The 23,634-nt window shown below is 40.2% G+C and overlaps 2 protein-coding genes and 2 long non-coding RNA genes across 4 annotated transcripts; 1 reads left to right on the top strand and 3 right to left on the bottom strand.

Annotated features, from left to right (window-relative positions):
* Nucleotides 1-2,948: 2,948 nt before the first annotated feature.
* LOC134458039 (uncharacterized) lies at nucleotides 2,949-5,298 on the bottom strand. Its single transcript, XR_010036521.1, has 4 exons — nucleotides 5,181-5,298; nucleotides 4,498-4,552; nucleotides 3,178-3,276; nucleotides 2,949-3,027 (listed from the first exon to the last, which is right to left on the bottom strand). It is a non-coding gene; the product is annotated as an uncharacterized LOC134458039 (long non-coding RNA).
* Nucleotides 5,299-8,123: 2,825 nt separating this feature from the next.
* Nucleotides 8,124-14,506, bottom strand: LOC134458040 (uncharacterized). Its single transcript, XR_010036522.1, has 4 exons — nucleotides 14,343-14,506; nucleotides 10,125-10,244; nucleotides 9,001-9,068; nucleotides 8,124-8,458 (listed from the first exon to the last, which is right to left on the bottom strand). It is a non-coding gene; the product is annotated as an uncharacterized LOC134458040 (long non-coding RNA).
* Nucleotides 14,507-16,480: 1,974 nt separating this feature from the next.
* On the top strand, nucleotides 16,481-17,966 carry hspb9l (heat shock protein, alpha-crystallin-related, b9-like). Its single transcript, XM_063211236.1, has one exon. The coding sequence runs from the start codon at nucleotides 16,496-16,498 to the stop codon at nucleotides 17,357-17,359; it is 864 nt and encodes a 287-aa protein (XP_063067306.1). The 5' UTR covers nucleotides 16,481-16,495; the 3' UTR covers nucleotides 17,360-17,966.
* Nucleotides 17,967-19,883: 1,917 nt separating this feature from the next.
* mrps18c (mitochondrial ribosomal protein S18C) lies at nucleotides 19,884-23,420 on the bottom strand. Its single transcript, XM_063210127.1, has 6 exons — nucleotides 23,094-23,420; nucleotides 22,657-22,709; nucleotides 22,437-22,526; nucleotides 22,289-22,346; nucleotides 20,265-20,324; nucleotides 19,884-20,137 (listed from the first exon to the last, which is right to left on the bottom strand). The coding sequence occupies exons 1-6, from the start codon at nucleotides 23,161-23,163 to the stop codon at nucleotides 20,061-20,063; spliced, it is 408 nt and encodes a 135-aa protein (XP_063066197.1). The 5' UTR covers nucleotides 23,164-23,420; the 3' UTR covers nucleotides 19,884-20,060.
* Between the last annotated feature and the right edge of the window lie 214 nt (nucleotides 23,421-23,634).

The raw sequence follows: 23,634 nt of genomic DNA, 5'->3' as shown, positions 1-23,634 counted from the left end.
GGATCTGTTTATATTGGGCTGACATAACAGTACCATGTGTATGAATAATTTCAGCAAAAATCAAAAAGTTAAAAAAATACTTGTTATGCTGCTGTTGTCGGTTCTTCGCTTCACTCTCTACAGTGCAACAAGAATCAGTCTGTAATCATCTTTTTGATCATATATCGATATGTATATGAAGAGTTCAGATGCAAAACCCCCTAACTCCATTTCTGAAGACCTGCACTTCTATATTTTTAGAGAACCCCGTTGTTGGTTTGGTTTACATTTATGTACTTGATAATACATTTAAATAGTTATATTATATAAATAAAATATAAAAATAAGCAATTTTAATAGCTTTATATTAAATAAAAATGAATTAAGATTATTTTCTGAAAAGGCACTTAGGGGGTTTTGCATCTGAACTCTTCATATATTAATATACTCTATTTATAATATAATACACTGTTTATTCTTGTTGAATACACATTGTTGTCTTTCATAAATGTTAACTGTTGTGAAATATCACGTGTGGTCAGTAATTAAGTTTTGTTCAAAGCATAAATGTAAGTGTATGTGCATACTGTAGTAGAGTGTTGAATGCTGAAGTGATGCAGTAAAGTGTAAAACCACTGCACACTGGAAGACATAGATTTGCTGTGATTAATGATCAAATCAAGCAAATCTAAGTCTACCTGCTTGTGAGGCACTAACAGTGTGAGAAGTGCAAGGTTTTACGTGATAAAATAATGCAGCTAGTAAATGTGTAATTGATTTGGGGAAAATAAATAGTTTATTAAAAAACACACACACACTATTGGATTCGAACAGCACTTTTCACAGCTGGAAATCTCCTCCTTTATGACTCATATTAAGTTGTAAAAAACTGCTTTAATGGTTCTCGTCCACTCTGAATAAAATACTGTATATTTTTTACTACCACTGTGTGATTTATAGGTTACTGCACACAACGGCACCAATGAAGCGTGTGATTTTCTTTTTATGAATGCATGCATACTTACCACTTCATACAAAAGAGAAAAAAAAACTCTTTGAAAATATACACAGATAATTTCACATGGACTACAGATGCAAACTAGCCCAAGGCTAACTCTGGTACAGTGCATTAAATGGAAACATATAAACTGGATTGAATTGATTGAATTGAATATTATTGGGAAGTTTAAAAACAAATTGTGGCTTTCAGAATAGAACTGAAGTGGAACGTGGGTAGCAACGTCTCACATCTAGCGTGTACAGGGGATGCATTTCTCAACACATGAATCACACACACACACAAAGCCTCTTAAGTATCAGCACTTTCCATGCATCTCCGCCTGGGTCAGGGTCACAGAGCTGGGTTCACTGCACAACAATAGTTTCAATAATAAAATACATATTTATGTACTCTGGCTATAATTATGTACATACACACTCACGATTGAGCATAGTTAAGTGTATCATTAGTGACAGATGTTATATTGTTTTTTAGACATTATAAATGTAATACTCCAGTCGTACTGTACTTTTACATAGAATTCCAATACATTTCAGGATTTACATGACTGAAATGTATTTTTTTCTTTATTACACCTGTGAAGAAGACATACTTGTTTCAGTTATGCAAAGGCTGAGCCTATTCAGCACTTTCGCATATTGGCTGGCGACCTGAATCCAGGGATTTAATGCTTAACCTGGGAATGGATTACACTAAGGTAACATGGCCTAAAACCTGCGCCGGTGATCACACTACTGAGCAGCAGCTGAATGCAGTACAAGAAACAATGGTTTAAATTAAAATGCAAACCCGACCATCGCTCTAACTTTGTTCAATTTAGTAATTGTGATTGTGAATTTGAGTTTAATATGATAGCCTTATAATAACTGGTTTCTGTATTTTTTTTCACTGTAATGAAAGGACAGAGCCACAAGGTGGAGCCAGTGTGGCTAAAAATAAGGCCCTTCAACATCAGATTGTTATACTGCTGTATACCAGCACACAGCGATAAAAACAGCTGTTTAATTCAAATGTGCTTAGTTTTCTTTTTTAAGCAAAAGTTAATCTATGTTTAGGTTGTATTACACAAAGGCTTGGTGCCATGCCAACTGGTAGAGTAAGGCAACTTTGTACTATAAGTGCCACATGGTTTTATTTTTTAGAGAATTGAGCTACCAGTACATTTTGGGACTTAAAGCAATGCATCTGAAGAACAAAAAAGATATAGTATAGTATCATGAACTATACTGCCCTACAATTTCAGAACGCAGTATAATTCGACATGGCAAACTGAGAAAAAAGGCTTTAAAGTTTCCTTTCTGGCCACGCAACTGTGTTGGACGTTAAGTGGTGATGACACTTCCATATAATACTTTTTTATGGTGGAAATTTATGCACACAAGAAAAAAGCAAAAAAAACAACATTCTCATTACTTTTTAGCTGAAAAATCATTATACTGCGTTCTGCGTTCACGGTGTCAATGGAGAAGTGCAGTATAATGCGCATTATACTGCGTTCTTGGCTAGTACGACGTAACCTCCTAAAACCAAAAAGCGCAGTATAATCAGTTTTTATCGGTTTTTTCTGAAACGGGACCAAGTTGGACCAAAAAAAATGAACACAAGAAAAAGAAGGTATTTTAAAGCCAATTTCCGGTCTAAACCCATTTTCGACCATTTTCAAGATACTGCGTTCTGATATTGTAGGGCAGTATACACAACCTCTATTGGGCTCTACTGGGCTAACCCATGGTAGGTTTTGTAATGAGACTTTTTTTTATGCTGGGGCTGCATCAACAAATCAGACAGAAAACAATTGTTAAACCAGGACCCAACTTCTGCCCTCACATAACAGGCATAAAAGAAAATGATAGCCTACTGCAAGATACTACAGTGTAAGTCTGAAATTCAAAAAAACGCTCAGTCAACTGTCCACAACACAAAAAAAATCAACTCTCAAACATAGATGTGGTGTTTGTTGGCGTTTTTATTGACGAGAACAAAAGACATCTGTGCAGTGACTCATTTCAGAATGGTGTCCGAGTTGGCTGTTGAGACAGAGAGCACAAAAACAAACATCCCATTTAAAAAAGAACATGTAATAATGTACAGTAGGGCCTATGCCACTGTAATAACCACAGATATGCAAGTTTAATGATGAAACGTAATGATGAAAAAGTAATGAAAATGGCGTATACCTTCAGCGAGCTGTTTGTAGATGCGTTCCTGCTCCTCTCTGTACTTCTTCTCAGCTTCCTCCACCCGTCTCTCCTCTGCAGCAATGGGCTTCAGATAGTCTGCAACAACAAATCAGTCACGAATCAAAATATGAATGCAGTGGAAATATGTACATGTAGTACACATGCCAGTGTGAAAAAAATCTGAATAGACGAGTTTGCCTTTTGAGTTTTTCCTTTATGGCACAAAATTATTTATCCAGTTTACAACGATTACTGTGTTCGAAGGTTAAAATAGATTCATCCTGCTTTCACCATTTCAGACCAGCATTCATAAAAAGAGTATGCACATGATGGGACTATACAAAGATGTCAGGGTGCAGACATATAAACATGACGGCCTAGTAAGGGCAGTCATGGATAAGCAGTTAGGGCATCAGACTTGCATCCTAAAGGTTGCCAGTTTGACTCCCGGCCCGCCAGGTTGGTGGGCGGAGTAATTAACCAGTGCTGTCCCCCATCCTCCTCCATGACTGAGGTACCCTGAGCATGGTACCATCCCACTGCACTGCTTTCTAAGGGCGCCATTGGGGGCTGCCCCCTTGCACGGGTGAGGCATTAATGCAATTTCGTTGCGAGCATTCACTTGTGTGCTGTGTCACAATGAGTTGGAGTTCCCCAGTTGGGCTTTCACTTTGTTTTCACTTAAAGCATTTCAATGCGTGTTTCTCGTTTTTAGTTCTACCACTCGGGTTTTTTGTACAAGTAATATCTCAACTTGGAATTTTGGTTAGGAAGAATCAAAGGGGTTGTCGTGCCGAAAAGTGAGTGCCTGCCAGAACACGAGTGCCCTCATTGAAACCAATGACATTTTTTGAGAGAGAATTATACACATTTTTGCAGAATGAATTACATAATTTATGAACTAAAATATGCTTATGAAACATTACTCGTCCTCCACTTAATATGAGCTATTTGAATGAAACTGTAACATTTGTTATGACAATTCTTCGATTCTTTTATGGAAATAATACTGAAATTGTAACCAGTTCTTTGTAATACTTCCAGAAGGAATGTAGATTCTTTATTGATAGGCTTTCCATCTTAAATTGTGTCGGATTTATCTGCAAAAATGGGTAACAAATGTGTGAAAAATTGGTCATTGGTTTCCATTGGTTTCAATGAGGGCACTCGTATTCTGGCAGGCACTCACTTTTCGGCACGACAGGGTCACTCACCTGGGCATTCAGCATGTCCAGGTGAGTGACTTTACTATGCTTTGTGAACCACTTAAAACATCATGCCAAGAAATGTCGATAGTATTGTAGTGTGCTTGCTTACCATATCGCGTTTTGCCGTACACCATGCCAACGAGCAAGGCAGACCATCTTGCGGTCTGTGGAAATAAAAGGAGCTTGGTTTAGAAGATTAATGCGATGTGATTTTTAAGTAAAGCATCTTCGTCCTCATCCTCCTCAGTTTGTGTGGTGACAGTCAGCCACAACTCTTGGGTAGGCCTACCCATTCATGAATTGAGATCTGTCCCCGTTTTCACCTTTCCTGACGTAAAGGCTTAGGACTATCTGACTCTGTGTGCTTCCTTTTGTAATGCACTAGTCCCAACTTGTTGGTTGTTGGGTATTTCTGATTCCAGGCTACTAGTTCTAGCTAACATTAGCATCACTTCATTGAATCCGAGCTAGCAACGCAACTGATGTTATGGTCTGTCTGTTCCATCTGCATTTTCAGGACATAATACGGCCCTTAGTTGTTGTGAACTGTTTTGCACTATAATCAGGACACGTCGCAAAAGTGACAAGAGATCTACTACAGACCATCAAATGAAATAACCTTGGTGGTATGACAACTAACTTTATGCTAACACTAGCTAACGTCAAACTGCGGTCTGGTTGCTAAATGTCTGTACACTCAAGGACAACATAACATTTTGGGCTCCGTCTGTCATGCTTATCATTATACGCTACTAAATTAGGTTCTACGATATTGGGAATCATTTACATTACCTTGATCAGTGCAGATACCTGGACTGGAGGAGCCATTTTCACCTTAGTAAAGGAAGAGAGATCAGAGCCAGTGACAGTCGCGCGTGCTTAACTACGTCACCACAAGCAACGTCACGTGGGAGAAAGCCTGGCTGTTATGGCAAGCGGAATTATCATTTATTAGCTATGCTCGAATATCCGCAATTGTCATTGTAGATATCAACAACGTCATTCTGGATATCTACAATTGTATTTTGGATAGTCGTGATAGCCATTGGAGATATCTGAAACGTCATTTCGACTATTCAAAATGATAGTTATAGATTTAGTTATAGTTTGACTAGGCGAAACTGAGTCACAGATATCTGCAATGACGTCATTGAAAACGACATTCAACTCGTCACATATCTCAAATAACAATTATGGATATCTGTAATTCAGTTTTGACTAGGCAGAATGAAAGTTAAAGATATCTCAAACGTCATTTTGAATAGTGTAAAATACCCTCCTTGACGTAGTAAGACTCTGCCATGACCCGCCCCCTCCGAATTCTGATTGGTTAGCCACTTAGTTCCACTTAGCCGGATATGTAATTCACGCTCCCTTGTTGATGTGTTTACTGGCGGTGCATTTGAACAAGCTACGACGAAAAGCACTATTTAAAGATAACTACTATGGTAATAAACAGATTATAGTCTGATACGATTTCTTAAAATGTTTAACATGTATCCGATTTGTGTTGTTTCCCTCTCCATGCTGGTTAATGGCTCCATTAGACTCGTTGTTACAAACAAAATACGTGATACAGACGCCTTTTCTGTCTGTCAAATCTCGCCCTTCGCGCTGCCTTGTATTTTACACTGAATTCGCTCTGAATTAACACCAGCCAACCTGCTAAATGCTGCTTAAATTTCGATTTGACTGGTAGAAAAGACCAACTTACAAGCCAGTTTTGCCTACTAGCCATTTGGGCTAGTGATGCAAAAAGTTATGAGCCCTGCCTGCTATTTTTTACCAGAGAGGTGCTATAGAGGTAAAGGGCTATGCTTACACTGCCAAAAAACTACTGCCTCCAGCAATATTTCAACCAAAGGTTGTTTGGCTTACTTACCATCAGTTTTGGGCAAGTTACCGAAGAAGTGTAATGCATCAGTGATTATTACTGTGCTTTCAAAGCAGTCCCTTAGGCTACATAACAACATTAATTGTAATGTAAGGCATTACCCTTAACACACATGAAGGGGGGTAATTAAATGAAAGCAGACATGAAAAGCAAGAGGCAAGATCAAGATGGAAACAAAAAAGATGGCATAACAACGTTTTATTATGGAATAGAAAATACTTTATTGTCATACCAGCATGAACATTGCCTTTGGTCTCACTGAATACAAACACAAATAGACAAAAACAGGCGAACAAATCGCTGCATCCAACCCCCTCCCAGCACACACATACAAATCAGTCAGTAGTTCCAGACCCTACACCTCTAGCTTTCCCATTGCTTGTTTACCATGGTATAAAATAATGTTTATAGATGTTTCTCCTTGCAATGATGTGCCTACCTGATGGCAGCAGTTCAAATTTAGAGGGAAGAGGATGGGTAGAATCATCTAAAATGTTCAGTGTTTTCCTGTCAACTGTATCCTGTATAGACTGTCCAGTGGCTTGTGAGTTCCTCATATAATATTTCCTTTCCTACCACTCTGGACAGCCTGTTCTTAAGTAAGGTGAGGTGGCCATACCAAACAGAACTGTTATAGGTAAGGCCACTCTCTATTAGGCTTACATATGTCCTCTCCAAGATGTTGCAGTTTACTCCAAAGCCGTTCAGCTTCTCGATTAAGAACAACTTTTGATTGGCCTTTTTGCATACGGCATCAACATTATCTGCAAAGTTAAGCTTGCAGTCAATATATTTATGGGCAGTCATGGGTAAGCGGTGAGGGCGTCAGACTTGTAGCCCAAAGGCTGCCGGTATGACTCCCAACCTGCCAGGTTTGTGGGGGACTAATTAACAGTGCTCTCCCCCATCCTCCTCCGTGACTGAGGTACCCTGAGCATGGTACCATCCCGACGCACTGCTCCCTTGGGCCGCCATTGGGGGCTGCCCCCTTGCACGGGTGAGACATAAAATGCAATTTTGTTGTGTATAGATCACTGAAAGTGAAGTAAACATTAAACACAGTAAACATTAAACAAGAATGACCCAAGCAAACGTGAAATGCAGTGTTCCAGTGGTTATTTCATTTGTTAGAAAAATGCCATAAAACCTGCATGAGCCTGTGTGAAAAAGTAAATTGTTAAATGAGAAGGTATCTGTGATTAATCTAAATCATTTTGGATATATATTTCACAGCTGCCCAAGTCTGACTACTACCTGGCCTTTCAAACCAAGAGATAATTCATATCGAACCCATGACATCACACTGTGAATCATTGACATTCGGGAGCAGGTTGTAATAAAAATAATTTACATGTCTCAGACTGTAAAAGGTTCTTCAGTTATTTCTAAATCATTGGGTCACCTGCAAACCATGGTGAGAGCCATTATCCATAAATGGACAATACATGATGTAATGGTGAACATTTTGGCTGTCACACTAAAATTATCCCAAGAAGACAGTGACTGTGGATCCAAGAGTTTAGAAAGGAACACAGAACAATATCTTACCAATGGGAGGTGTTAATTACCGCATGAAATGGAAGTGTTCATGACTCAACAATAAGAAAGAGACTAGGTAAACATTGCAAGCATGTCAGAGTTCAACGGCCAAAGTCACCTCTGACAAGGAGAGTATCAAGACTTGTCTCACATTTGCTACAAAAAAAAAAAAAAATAAAAAACATTGACAATGCATACAAAGCTTCTGAGAAAATATAAATTAATCACTGAGAAACTGTATTTTATGCTTACTTGGGTCATGGGTAATATTTACATTAGTGTGGCTATCTGAAAATGTTAAGTGTGCCAAATGTGCAAAAAAGTAAACAAAATCAGTAGGGGGGGTAAAAACATACACATGGCACTGTATATATACATGTATATAATACTCATGTAGAGCATCAATAAAACATGTCCTGTTTCAAAGAAGAGGGCGCTTATCCTGCCGATTGATGAGGCAGGGGGCTAAAGCCTACCCCCCTTCACAGGATGGGGACAAACTGGTGACAGTGGCGAGGGTTGTAGAGAAGGTGCCACGGCTGAAGCAGAGACCCATTGCATCCTCTCCTCACAGGACAGGGACCAACCCTCGATGGAGTCTGAAGGGGAGGAGGTGGGGTGTCGACGCCAGCATACTCTAGTCAGCAAAACAGTAGAGATAGACAGAGAGGTTTTAAATGAGTGTGCGCAGGCAAAGTGAGTATACCCAAAAACTTAAGCTAGGTTGTGGAGTCCATCAGTAGGGGTTTGAATTTAGAAGTTTACTACCCAATGATCTTGTGTAAATACACACACAATACATTACACTTAGTTGACACTTTTATCTAAAGTGACTTATTCACAGGGTATTGGTTACAGTCCCTGGAACCATTTGGGGCCAGGTGCCTTGCTCAAGGGCAGTTCAGTCATGCATGGAGGTGAAGGGAGAGGTAAGGGTGGGACTTGTTTCAGCAACCTTCTGATCTTAAGTGCTAGTTGGCCATAAGACCACATCCTTAACCATTTAGCAACGTCTGCCCACACCTATAGAATGCAATTTTTTTGTACACTTGAATCACACAAGTCAAACCGTGCAGGGACACCTCCGTCACACACACACACACACATTACAATGTCATGTTCCAACGGGTACAGAATACAGTTAACAGTGTGTTTTGCTTTCATTTTCTGTGCACATACCTAGTCCTCCGGCACATTCATGTTGACACCTGCACAGCATCCTCCCACAATCACTGTTACAAAGCCACCTGAAAAACATATGGCATATTATTTTAGGAGTAATCATGTAATCAATTCTTTTTAGTGAAATATGTAGACCAGGGTTTCCCAAACTGGGGTGCGCGGCCTTCCATAAGGGAGTGCACAAAATGAATAGAGTACAGTAATGGTGGATATGTGTGTGTTTTAAACAGCATTAATGAGTTTTTTTAACTGTATAGTGAATTGTATGCTGGAAGGGTCCATTGGAAGTGCAATTCATAGTGTAATTTATATTGTCATGTAACAAGTTCCATTGTAATGACGGCAGAAAAATATTGGGTCTATTGGGAATGAGGATTCTCCAAAATGACTCTGCATAATGTGCGGTGATTTGCTAACCCATAGTGCAAACACGCTTAGGCCGAGGGTGAGCAAACCACATTAAAATATACAAGGGGGTGCACAGGGAATAAAGTTTGGAAACTGCTGAATTGTAGACTAAATCAACAAATAATTTCAGGAGTGGGGAGATATAATAGAGAGAGAACAGTTTAAGAGTTCATCCATACGTGTCATTGCTTTGTTAAAATGCGATCATACTCGCAATACTGTGTTAATGTAAGAATCATGTTATACAAGCCAGTGCAGGTGGAGTGGCGTGCATATGGCAAGTTCTGGAGGGCATGACTGTCTCGGTTGTCTGATTATAACCAGACCTAATCACAACTTAAAAAAAGGTCTGCAGACCTGCCTACTGTAAATCCAGTAGGGGGGTGTGTGTTTTACGATTGCAATGGCTGTTTATTGGGCATACGTAGCCATAGCCAATCGTGTCAGTTGTATCTATTCCAACAAACATCCATCGCCTTTCCACGTCTCCCAGCTCTCCAATTGTAGAGAGACAGTGGTCTGGTACCCTCGCTGAGGATAAACTCCATGCCGTCTTTCGGATGGGAATGATTGTGCAAAGCAGAATGGGATTTCCCAAGTTACTGTCTCAGTTCCGTGAGATGCAAATTGCTGAGACGCTTTTCATAGGCAAGAAGAGGCATTCAGGTTAGAAATCAGTCAATTAATGTGATTTTGTTTTAGTGAAGCCTTACCATTTGGTTAGTGTTGAGATGAATGGTGCATAGAGACGTGGAGCCTTGGGGACTGGCTATAATCATTGGAGCGGAAGAGGACTTGACAGTGCTTGTCCTCATCATGTCCTCGTCGCCTAACTTTGAAAATGAAACAAAAATGCATGCTTGTCATTTTATCCCAGGTTAAGTATGAATGCACTGCAGAAGCAAATCAACATTAGGCTACAGTACCATTATTATTCAGTCAAACTCTGTGCAGGGCAACATCATGATCAGACCTCTGCCACAGTAAATGAGACACCAGCCTATCAGTAATTTAAAAAATTTGGGGTTGCAGCTGACGTCATAGTGCTGCCCCCTGGTGGTGATCTACCGCTGCTGGTGGACAACCTGGGCTTGGAGCCATTGAAACCCATTCAAAACTTCATTTTTTCGATCTGACACAGAATATACACACCATGGGACTTGTTTATAAGCTGAGAACCTCAGCTTTTCATAACTGAAAGCGGTATTTTCCTAGCATCTACCAATCCGAAGGTAGCCTACTTTATGTGCGGGGTTACCTTTCTAAAGATAGCGTTTTGTTTCCTTGGAAACGGAGCGGAGATGAAGCAAGGCCAATGAGCCAGACAGACTGACGAAGCGATAAATGTATGTCATTTGATTCGGTTTTGCATTATTATGGATGAATTTCTAATCTTGACATTCTAATGGACAATCTGTACGAGTTTCAAAATGCGTTTTTATGTAACATGGGAGTAAAATGTGTTAACAGTACGCCCGTCTGGGATTTGTTAGCTAGTCCGCTAGTTAGCTGTATAGCAAGTAAGTAATAGATATTAGACTCGATCTGTCTCAATGGCCCAAGCATAAACAAAGAAACACCAGGATGTGGATGTTTAATATCAGCAATTTGTCAAAGCAAAACATTCTGAAAATAGTCACAGAACCAGTTCATTTTATACACAGCCTTGAGTGTCGGCAAATCTTTCCACTTTTGACATGATGTAGTGTAGAGACCTAGCACTTGCTAGCTAAGGGACTGTTCGTAATTTACCGGGGGGGGAGGGCTGGTGCGTAGGGGGGGGAGGGCCATGATGAAAAAAAAATAGGTGGAGGGGAGGGCCATGGCAAAAAAAATCGGAGTTAGGGGGAGGGCCATGGGAAAAAAAATCGAATTCATTTTATTTTATTTTTATTTATTTTTTAAAATAATAATAAAAAATGCTCTGAAACACATAGCTTTGCGATGCAAGGTCCCGGCGCATACTATAGCACTGAACGTGTATCTGTAGTCAAAAAACTATCAGGTGCAGCTACTGTAGATTGCCCGCGCTGACTCTCTTTCACTGATTAGGCCTATTGCTAGTGCTACGGGAACATTGAGCATCATAGAAAATGCCCGTGAGCAAATAACTAGCTGAGGTGAACTATATGGGCAAAACAGTTTGGGAAGTTTTGACAACGAATTGGATGGGCATTTCCAGAGGAATTTTGGAGAGGTGTTGTAGTCAACTGGTGGTCACAGCCTCTGGTAAGTCATGATTTTATTTAATGGCACCGCCGTGTGCTTTACATATGTGTTCAAAAAACTTTTAGACCCCAACCAGACCGGAATGAACAATACCTAGGCCTAGACGTACTTTGGTAGAACGGTGCAGTGACGCGGGAGATACGTTTGTTTTAATAGCTTGTGGTGTCAAGGTAGTAATAAAAGTGGTATTAACGGCGATGTGTTGCCCATGCATCATATACGGTCTTGAAACCATTGGAGGAACTTGTTGTGAAGAGAAGTCTCATCACTTTGGTGAACAAAAACGGACCAACTAAGCAAGGAATTATGTAGCCTACATTTAAAGCGTGACGGGAGAAGGGAATGTCACCAAAGTTGTGCATCGTGTCAGGTAAGAAGTGACTTTTCTTTCTTGCTGTGGAGATTGGATTCGTAGAAGCGTGTATTGGTATGCTAGGTCTTGCCTGTTGCTGGTGAAGTAGTCTAGCTTAGCCTCGGAGTTGGCTATGGGGTGAATCTGAAGGAGAGCACAGCCGATGGTGTGCCTGCATGGCTTGTCTATCATCACAGTTGTCAAAGTTGAATTGCCGCGGTGTGTAATGGCTGTGCTATTGTTGGATGTTTTGGAATGTTGTACTGGTTCTGTTTTGGCAATTTGTTCCATTTTGCTGATTTGACCACCATAGCACCACCTATTAATGCATCTTAAATATGGCCTACGTTAAATGCAAACTAAAGGTGGCTTTCTCACTCTCCCTGTATCAATAGCCAGCAATGGCTCGAGCTGCTTTGGCGCTTAGCCTACTTCTTGCTCCGATCACATCCCGAACTCTTTGGCCGTCAGAGTGTAATCACATTCGGGAAGGTAGAGCTATGCCTGTGTGTGTGCGTGCGTGCTTTTACGCGGGGTCTAGGAGACAGGACAGGGGTCCTGATCGAGATGCACCTTGAGATCCACAGTCGCAATTGCAAGAAAATCTAAATTATTTGAAAGCCCGGTCACCTCTCGAGTGCATCGCATAGCCTAGTCAAAGCATTTCTTCTAATTTCACACATTGCACACTGCCCATGCTGAAGAGACAAACTGTCAAGGCAGCGCGATTTGCTCTTGAACACGCCCTCACCTCCACATCAGGTGCGCGTTTCCCTTCCGCAAGAAGAACTTAATAATGTCAAAGTGAGATGTTAAAAAAAAAAAGTTAAATCTACCCATCCTTGTTTAGGCTACATAAAACATGAGGAAGTTATTCAGATGTGATTCGCCATTCCTCACCCTAAAATTGATTAGAACGCAGGAAATTGCATCTAAAAAACAGATTTTTTTTTCACAGCACCCCCTGGTCAAAACCAGTTCCTGCGTCCCTGGCTTCACTACTGTGCAGAACATGTAAAACGTGAAAGGCGCTGCTTGTCGAGCAGGGAAATATTGAAGCTGCGGTGGGGAAACTCTCTCCACTTTGTAGTTTACAGTAGTAACAACTCGGACATTGGTATTGAAATGGAAGTTTTTATTATTATCATTATTATTAATAATAATATTTTTACTTAACACGTAAAAACAATAGTGAAGGCAATTTGTCTTGGTGACAGTGGAGTTAAAAGGCATCCCATGCAGCCGCAGAGGTAGATTCTAGCGGCTTCTCATAGGTATCCACTGATATCGATAGCACATAATAGTGCAGACAACCGCCCTTGATGTAGGCTACTCTGACTGTTCTCATGATGGTTGTTCATCTACCAATTTTACATATTATTATTTTTTTTACCTGTAGGGGGAGGGCCATGGGAAAACAAAATTGAAGTGGGGGGAGGGCCATGGGGAAAAAATTGAGGTGGAGGGGGGGGGCCATGATTTTTTTTTTTGACCGGACTTCCAGCGCACCAGCCCTCCCCCCCGGTAAATAACGTACAGTCCCTAACTAGTGGGCCAGCTAGTTTAACAAATCCCAGACGGGATGTAAACACATTTACTCCCATATCACATAAAAAACACATTATGAAATTCGCATAGATTGTCCATTATCATGTCAAGATTAGAAATACATCCATAATAGTGCAAAACCGAGTCAAATAGCGTATGCGTAACACATAAACCGCGTCCGTTTCCAAGGAAACAAAACGCTATCTTTAGAAAAGTAATTCCGCACTTAAAGTAGGCTACCTTCGGATTGGTAGATGCTAGGAAAATACCGCTTTCAGTTATGGAAAGCTGAGGTTCTCAGCTTTTAAACAATGTCTTTAGGTCTAATTAAAAATATTCTGTGTCAGATCGAAAAAATGAAGTTTTGAATGGGTTTCAATGGCTCCAAGCCCAGGTTGTCCACCATTTCAAATTCGCGCGCTCCCGTGATGGGGAATTCTGACGTAACTACAACCCAAGAAATGATCAAAAAAGGAGACAGGAACAGCAATTCAACAACAAGTGCATTTAAGCAGCACAAAACAAATACCTTTATGCAGAGTAAAAAAAATCACCCTCATAGCTAATGTGCTAAATGTCTGTGGTAGCTGCTAATGTGTGCCAAGTTCAAGTAAAACTGTTGGCAAATTGCATTCTACGGTCTTTCCCGGTTATAGACAACAACCACAAGCTGCTATTAACGACAAAAACCTGCACTCTCAATTGATGGTGTATGAGTGGTGATACCGAGCTTTTTGAACGGGTTCAAAGTTAACCGTTGGACACACAGCATACACTTGTACCAATTTAAAACAGAACTCACCCTGTACTCGATGAAACAGTCGGTCGTCGCGTTGAAGTAACTTTAGGCATGATCTGCACTGGAGCTTGCCAACTCTGCTCTTGCACGAGTAGCTATGTTGAAAAGACGATTGAAAACGGTTTCTTGACGCTCGTTGTCCATTTCACAGGTGCAACTAATCACTAAAATGGCGGTGTGTGTGTGTTTGTGTGCTCCCGCCAAATGTGAGGGGTGGGGGAAGGGGAGGGGGGTTGGTGGTGCGTGCATGGGTCATTTGCATACAGATATCTGTAACGTCATTTCGCCTAGTCAAAACTGTTATTCTAGATATCTTTAATTACATTTCGACTAGGCAGAATGAACATTACAGATATCTCCAATTTGAGATATCTCTAATCAAAAATCATTTCCAGATATCTATAATTGGATAGTGGATATCTACAATTACATTTCGCCTATCCATAACTCCAGTATGAGATATCTAAAACGTCATTTTGACTAGTCGTAACTCCAGTTACAGATATCTGCAATTGAATTTCGCCTAGTCAAAACTCAATTAAGGATATCCAAAAAGGAAGATATAGATATCTTGAATTAGAAGGATTTGAAGATATCTTGAACTGACATTTTGACTAGGCGAAATTCAATTGTAGATATCTCGAATTGCAATTAAAGATATCTGCAATTCAGTTGGAGATATCTGCAATCTATGTTGTGGATATCCAAAATAGAATTGCGGATGTCCAAAATTACATCACCCATTGGAATGAATGGCAAACGTGACGTCATTTGCCCTATCCAGAATTCATTACGGATATCCGAAATGACAGTTACGGATAGGAGGAATATCGTCGCGGATATCTGAAATGCTGATTTTGACTAGGCGAAACCGAGTTACAGATATCTGCAACACATATCCATTCTGGCCAATAAATGTTAAATCCGCTTGCCATAGGCTGTGGGCCTGTTTTCTAAAAGAAAGAAAACAGGCCCTGTTCAGATTGTCAGGTTATTGTCACAGGTAGCTTATGCAGTATGTCATCATGGCCAACACTGCTACATTGATCTGAACTATAATAATAATAATAATAATAATAATAGTAATAATGGTAATATATTATTAGTAATAATATAACTATAAAGGAATGGTTTTTTTACTCTAACAATATGAAAATCTAGAAACAACATGGCTAAGTGGTTATACCCAAGAATGAGCTAGCCTACATGCTTAAGTGTCTACTGAGATTAAAATCATTAGCCAATTATTATTAAAGTGACTGTGGTTTTTATCCACTTTTCGCCAATTGGCAGGTGTTTCAATGCCAGGACTGTGTACACTGTGTATGAAAACCCTAAAAAGATGTTGACATATACATATTCCAAGCAATCATAAATGATTGAAATAAAACTATTAGAGGTCACAAACACTCTGATTCATATTCTTTTAATACAAAGCTTCTTTATTTTTGGGGACTGTGTGTCATCGAACTGATGGCAACATTTAGAAAAGCAGGCATCATCTGTCAGTGGAGAGTAATCGTCACTGAAATATTACACCATCTTGGTCATGTCTAATGTACCTAGTCTGTATGTGTGTGTACAGTGGCTGTCCTAAAAATCCTGGGGCCTATGAAAGATTTCAAAATCAGCAAGGTAATACTAAAATACTATGTACTTTATTAATTGCCTTTAAGGACCCCCTGATCCCCAGTGCAGGGCCCTTAAAATTAAAGGTTCAGTCTCTCTCTCTCTCTCTCTCTCTCTCTCTCTCTCTCTCCCTCTCCCTCTCCCTCCTGTCTTATTCGTCTGTCAGCAGGATAACTCATAAAGTTATGAACAGATTTGGATGAAACTTTGTAGAGTTGTTAGAAATGACAAAAGGAACAAGTGATTGAATTTTGATGGTGATCCGGATCACAATCCTCCGAAACCAGGATTTTAAAAAAATGTCTAACTCCACAATGAGAGACAGAAAGACTTGAGCTCTATCAAACAGCTTCCTTGCACTCTCTGATTGCATTTCTAGTTTTTGTGTGAACTGGTGCTGCCTTTGACTGTTACAGTGCTAAATTTAAAAATAGAACAATGATGTAGTCCAGAGGCATTTAACAACCACACTGCAAAAAAATACAGCCCCCAGTCTTGTTTTGGAGTATGACAGCACCTGTGTAGCCATGACATCCCAGCAGCAGAGTGGCCTGTCACAGCTTGAGGAAGCCGGCCAGCGCGTCACTGGAATGCTGCTGGAACTTTCCACGCGGCCGTATAAAAGCAGCAGTGCTACTGGCTACTGGGACAGAAGCAAGCAAGAGACCAAACAGCCCAGCCGCCAAGTAAACAGCTGCCGCCTGCCCTGCGCCCTTTACTTCAACCGCATAGCACAGCCACAGCAGCAGCCACCCGCAGATCTGCAGCTCAACATGCTTTGCCCAAGCGCATTCCACCAGCCCGCCGCCCTCAGCCCATTCATGGACTTCCACTGGCCCGTGCGCAGCCTGTGGCCTGAGACGAGGCCGCTGTTCTTCCAGATGGAGCAGGAGATGATGAGGCACATGCAGGAGATGAGGAACAACATGGAGTTCATGGAGCGCCTCCACCAGAAGATCTTCAACGAGATCGACCAAGGCATGTCCCTCACCACCTTCAAGCCCATCACCTTCCAGGTGGGCAAGAGGGGCGAGCAGTTCGCCGTGACGCTGGAGACCAAGGACTACGCCCCCGGGGAGCTGGAGGTCAAGCAGGTGGGCAGGAAGCTGCGGGTCAGCGGCAAGACTGAGAAGAAGCAGGACGATGGCAAGGGCTCCTACTCCTACAAGAGCCAGGAGTTCAGGCAGGAGTTCGACCTGCCCGAGGGGGTGGATCCAGAGACTGTCACCTGCTCGCTCGCCGAGGGCAGACTGCAGATTTCGGCGCCCAATAAGGCCCTGCCTGAGGGGGGCAAGGAGCGGGTAGTGCCCATCGAGCTCGCCCCGGGCGTGAAGAGCAAAGACACTCAGGCTCTGACAGATGGGGAGGCAGCCACTTCTACTAAGGACTAATACTCTGGTGCCAGTCAAGTGGTCACACAAACAAATGGTCACACAAACAAATGGTCATGCTGGTATCATGCCGACAAAGGAAGTACTTAGGCTGCTTGATTTAATCGATTTTGACTGTTTTTCTCAGCACCTAACCAAAAGTTTTGCTAAAAGCAATTGTTTTGTTTTGTTTGTTTTTTATTTGTAAATGTCGTTTTACCTGGGGAAAAAAATGTTTAACTATCAGTTTCTTTCTGCACATGTCTTTAATAATTAAAAGAAAGAAATTATTTCAGTTTTGGACATTTGTTTGAGGCTTTCATTCCAAAACATGTTGCTGAACAGTAAAATGGAAACTGCGTCTGGGCACATTTAATCCCCCCTATCAGCTTTGGTAGCCTATAAATGGATATTCTGAGATTGTATTGTTTACATGTTTACATGTGTAACTATGGAGCTTGGTGCTCTGTAGTTCTTTTCCTTTTTTCCCAATTGTCTATTTTCAGACCATGACTGAAATTTAATATCCATGTCTATTCTTATGAATCGTGAGCTCACTCTTTTATGTCTCGTCTCTTTGCCCTGCTTGGTATTCTTTTAGATAAAATATTTCATTTTAATGCACATACTTTGTTGTTTTAATCACTTTATTTTCCACTCATATCTATTTTTTCTTGGTGAAATTATTAACATTATCAGTTATTTTCTTAGAGATTGATAATTCAATGTTCCCTTCTCCATTTCTCTGAATGACCTTAATTATAGACAGCTTACACATGTTGGTTGGAACTATTTGTAGTGGTCTGGACACCAATGTTTTACAATGATCCAACTGGCAAATCGAATGTATTGAATGTAGGCCTACACTATTCCTTTTGATTACATTTCTTCCATAAAAATAGTTTTAGAATAATTTCATATATTCATATATTAATATATTATAGGCACGGCATGTTCTGGAGATTACAATATATTCATTTACATTCTAGAATAAGAATTGACTACGTACATATTGCCACAGTTGACACCTTCTATATGTATTTAACTGCATCACCATGTCAGTTAAAAAATCCCATGACTGTCCCTGACCATCAAGCAGTTGTAGAATTTCCATGACCTCACATGAAAGGAAATGCCTAACAATGATCAGATTTTCAAGATAAGGGGCCCATTTGTGATGGCCAGTCTTCCTAGTTGCCATTTTCAGCCAACTCCCTCAAGGGTGCACTGTATAGGATGGTGGTCAAAGTCGGTATTTACCAAAGTACATTAAGTTTTGAAGCTAAAAATGTCTATTTCTGGAAATTCAAAATGGCAGACAATGGAGATCACCCTTTTCAGGTATGAAAAGTGCAATTTTCCCAGTCATAATGAACACTTTGAGTTTGATGGTGGTGGTAAGTTTTCATGAAACAACTAAAATTATTACACAGTGCATCTTTCACTATTTAGCATTCTAAAATTTAAGTAAACCAGCATACATTGTCAGTTGGGCTATTACACTATATAGGTGTACTTTTGATTTAAATTTGCTTTACTTTAAAGGGACACTGTGTGAGATCTTTAGTTGTTTATTTCCAGAATTCATGCTGCTCATTCACTAATGTTACATTTTTCATGAACACTTACCACCACCATCAAATTCTTAGTATTCATCATGACTGGAAAAATTGCACTTTTCATACATGAAAAGGGGGATCTTCTCCATGGGCCGCCATTTTGAATTTCCAAAAATAGCCATTTTTAGCTGCAAAAATGACTCTACTTGGACCATACTAGAAAATATTTATTACTTAGTAAACTTTCATGTAAAGATCAAATTTGGCAATAGGCAGCCCAGTTTCAATGAGTAGCATAGTTGCAGTACCTTTTTTGACCATTTCCTACACAGTGTACCTTTAAATTTCCATGATATTGCCACACTGTACAAGCAAAAAGCCAAATTCCATTACTTTCCATGACTGAAAAAAAATTCTATTGACTTTCCATGATATTCCAGGATTTTCATGACCAGTGGTACCCTGTATGGAAATACATTTTGATTTGACACCATTTAAATAATTGTACTTCTAGAGCAGGGGTGGGGAACCTTTTTCATTCGAAGGGCCATAAAAGTCCTCAGAGGGCCGTGCTATGAACACAAATCAGGATTTCCCCATGCAATTAGGCCTATATTGAAGGTAGACACATTTAAAACAGACCCTACCTTTTCTAGGTCCCATAAATATAACTTAAATGTATTGGAAATGTAATTTCTAAGATCCAACATGTGAAGCTGCAGTGCATAACATTAAAATTATATCAGGGGCTGGATGAAACGGCCACATACGGCCCTCGAGACATAGGTTCCCCGCCCATGTTCTAGAGTAAATCCTATACAATTCTTTGGTACTGATTGCAGAATATCTATCCCATTACGGACTCCATGATATCAGGTCGGTCCTGCTGCTTAAATTAATTTTACGTTTTGAAAAATTAGCTCATTTTAAATGTATCATTATAACAAAAGAATGGTCATTAAACATCCCAAAAATGCACAGTAAACTGTATTGGGGACAGAATTTAATGTATTTTTCATACTTGGTAATTGTAGCAAAAAAGTAAAAACATTTACAGGACAGACAGGACAATAAAAGGGTGTTGCAGTCCAAATGAAAATGTTTGCTCTTTCCCCTGGAAATGTTGTCAAATGGGGAAGAAAGGGAAGTGCAAATCCAGTGCATTACTCCAGATGTTTGATGTCACAGATGTTGGGGTCTTTCATGAACTGAGGATCTTTCAATGTCACAGACATGAAACCTATGCAAACAGAGAGTGTCACTCTACAGCAGCCATGTTAAGTTCTAAGAAAAAAGCACTTCGTGAAAATACACATCATTGTAATTTGCAATGTGTAGTGTGTGTGTGTGTGTTTAATTGACCTCACCCATTGCATGTGCTTTCTTTATTGCTTTCGATATCTCTCTCTGCCTTCGCCCACACAGTCCTGAAATTGAAATCATAATGACTTGACAGCAAAGCCCTCGTGCCCTGTGTGTGTGTATTAATCTCAGCATGCCTTTGAAATAAATACATATTCAAATATAATAGGTTCCCTCGAGACCCTCCTCCTTCAACCTACCAACAGGCACCTCTCAATTTCATAATATAAGGCAATATACATATATCTTCATATAAATCATATGAAAATAAGGCAATGCCATTTGAATATAATAATAACGCTGGTGCTGTGCCTATTTCAACTTATTTAACCATATAACCATCAGGCATCAGGCGATAATATGTTTATTGACAAAGTTAGTCCTGCACTGTATGCCCCACGAAGTCTCATGACTCTTCAATACATATTATTACTTCTGATATCTGAGGGTTCCTCAAGGAGATTTTCTGCACACAGTGGAATTTTCGTTAATTACAGAAATAGATGATTTTGTAATTCCTGTTTAAAGGGTGCACAGTGTAATATTTTACCAGTTTCCATCTTTCCAGAATCCATGCTGCCCATTCACAAATGTTACCCTTTTCATGAATACTTATTCTGAACCCTCAATGATTACTGATAGGGAGTTAGACAATTTAGTGGCATGTGGTACATGCCATTCCAAGTGCACTTTGGGGAACTGTGCCTGTACCAAAACTCATTCCTAAACCTATTACCTGTCAGTGAACAATGTGTGTCCACCAACATAATACACAGCCTTCCCTTTTCATGCCACTTCTTGGTTGCCACATGCCACTAAATCATCTAACCCCTACAGGATTCACTTCAGTGCCAGGGACAGAACATTTGAATGAAAAATATTTTCTTGACTATATAATGTCCCTGTGTGACGGAGGTGTTCCTGCACAGTTCGTCACCCTCGGGGCTGCGAACCTGCCACCTTGTCAACGCACCAGGTTCGGTAATGGGAGGCACAGTACAAGACCACTGCGCTAAAAGGGCCGGTCCAATAGCCCAACGCTACCGCACTGTATTGAGGCTTCGGGAGGGAGGTTAACAACGTGCCACGCCACACTCTGCTATTTGGCTTCCGTTACACTGGGCACTGGAGTAAATCATACCCAAATTGGTTGCAATCAGGACAGGTTCAGAACAAAACTTGCAATGCTATTTTTCTTTGAGAAGTTGCCATCCTTTTCCACGTTTGTAAATGGTTTGGTATGAATGGGCACGATTGTGATGAAGCAGTGCTGCTTTTGCCAGGCAGCACGCAGCAGACTTTGCCAGTTTGATGCATTCTGGTTAGAATTTTCTGGCAAAGTGTGCATGCGCGCTGCCTAGCAAAAGCAGCACTGCTTCATCACGATCGTGCCCATTGTCTTACGAAACAATCACGAATCCTTCATATTAAAGGGGTATGCCACTATTTTGGGGCTTAATACAGTTAAAATGGTTGGCTGGGGTTTATAAGGGTGGTAAAGTGTCTTGTTTTTCATGTTAAGTGTTGTCTTGCTTTAAGACAAGTTAAAAGAGGGAGTATGTCGCTAAGCTAGTGAAAGTCAATGGATCCGTGTAGCATTGACTTTCACTAGCTTAGTGACATGCTCCCTCTTTTAACCGGTCTTAAAACAAGACAATGGCTTACATGAAAAATAAGACACTTTACCACCCATATAAACCCTGGCCAAGGATTTTAACTGTATTAAGCCCCAAAATAGTGTCATACCCCTTTAAGTAGATAACAGCTGCTTAGAATGTGTTATGCAGCAACACGTCAGGTAAAGTGTAACCGTACATTTGGCAATAGGCAGCACAGTTTCGAGGAACAGGATAGTTGCAATACCCACTCTGGCCAGTGACCACCATCCTACACAGTGCACCTTTAAAGCATTGGAACATGTATGCACAGATGTTAATGAGATGTTCATGCAAACACAAATCTATTCACTTTTTCGCCACCCATTATGGATTAACTAATAAAGGATTTTGCATGCTTCCATGGAACATACCAGTTATGTGTCGGCCATAGATTCTTCCCGTATGCGGCGATATAAACTGGGAGAGCAACTATAGAGGGAATATTAAGACAAAGATCAGTCATCAAGTATGAGCAAGTACGTGTAAAATGGTAAAACCAGGTTTTGAAAATGTACCAACTTGAATGTTTTTGTAATCCACATGTATGTTGTTGCTGCACAAGAGGCATCCTTTCTCAGGCTGCTTGTATGGGTTCTCCATTTTAATAGGCTGATGAGGGGAAAAAATATGAAATCCATTAATTATCTGCCATTCCATGATATTTAGATAGCTTGCTTTCAAGGACAAAAATTGGGATAAGTGAAACTGCATTGACTGCACAGTGCACACGTTAGGTTACCATATCTTTGGGGGCTTCATCTGGGACAGCTGATAAACTCCTGGTGGCTTGTTCTGTAAAGAAGCAAATTGATGACCTGGTGAGAAACTACCACAATACCAGAGATGGGACATTATATTCAGTAGGCCTACTCCTCCTGTGTTCTCTCTGGTCATGAAAATATGCACACTACTGCTGTAACACAACATTCATTTAAAAATTAAAAATGTAAGACCAGCTATATAGACACATGTATATATCTTTCCCATGTAATTGCTTGCAATGGTGTATAACAATGGCAAGTATCTATAGTACACGATAAAAACACGTTTGAGCTAATCGTCCTTTCATTTGACATTCATTCGCACACAGCATTTCGATGGCTGTCAAACCATCCACACACCCAAATATACAATTAAAAAACAGACAGCATGAAAGGCTTCGTCCTCACGAATTACCTGTGACCTGACGTTTAATTCCTTGAGAAAGATTTTGAAGAACTGCTCGACAACTCCGAAAAGCAAACATTTTATAACTCCTACGCGTGCAACAGAACAACACTACGCTGCCTCTGACACAACGTGAAAACACGGGGGTGGAAGCACTTCCAGGTCAATATCACGAGAAATAAATAATGAGAATCTCCCCGAGTAATGTGCATGGAAATTTATATTTTTTTAATACGTAAACTTGAAATATCTCCAAGTTTTTACAACAGACTGAGAATAAGCTGTCAAGAATATAAGCGATCCAAACACACGATTTTACCAACCGGAAACTGCGGTAGAATAACTTGAGAACCTCTCAGCGAAATAAAAGCCTGTGTTTTTTTTTTCTTTTTATGTACATTCACAACATATCCTAAAATAAAGTAAATTAAAAATATATATATTGCAGTGGAAGGCGAACAATGATGAGATACTTACATGCATTGATTCCACACCATGTCCTTTTTAATTTTTTATTTTGCATTGTGTCACAATTTACACAGTTCCTCTT

The sequence above is a fragment of the Engraulis encrasicolus genome, chromosome 11 (assembly GCF_034702125.1).
Source record: "Engraulis encrasicolus isolate BLACKSEA-1 chromosome 11, IST_EnEncr_1.0, whole genome shotgun sequence".
Lineage (NCBI taxonomy): Eukaryota > Metazoa > Chordata > Actinopteri > Clupeiformes > Engraulidae > Engraulis > Engraulis encrasicolus.
The sequence above is the reverse complement of the archived record's forward strand: the minus strand, read 5'-3'. Positions and strand labels throughout refer to the sequence as shown.

What these genes read in the sequence shown, in the direction of transcription:
- mrps18c (XM_063210127.1), bottom strand. Translation starts at nt 23,163, where the DNA reads ATGTTTGCTTTTCGGAGTTGTCGAGCAGTTCTTCAAAATCTTTCTCAA. An exon ending in AATTAAACGTCAGGTCACAG is followed by an intron (nt 22,710 to 23,093) that starts GTAATTCGTGAG and finishes GCTTCTTTACAG; the next exon opens with AACAAGCCACCAGGAGTTTA. An exon ending in AAAGAAAGCACATGCAATGG is followed by an intron (nt 20,138 to 20,264) that starts GTGAGGTCAATT and finishes CTGTTTGCATAG; the next exon opens with GTTTCATGTCTGTGACATTG.
- hspb9l (XM_063211236.1), top strand. Translation starts at nt 16,496, where the DNA reads ATGACATCCCAGCAGCAGAGTGGCCTGTCACAGCTTGAGGAAGCCGGC.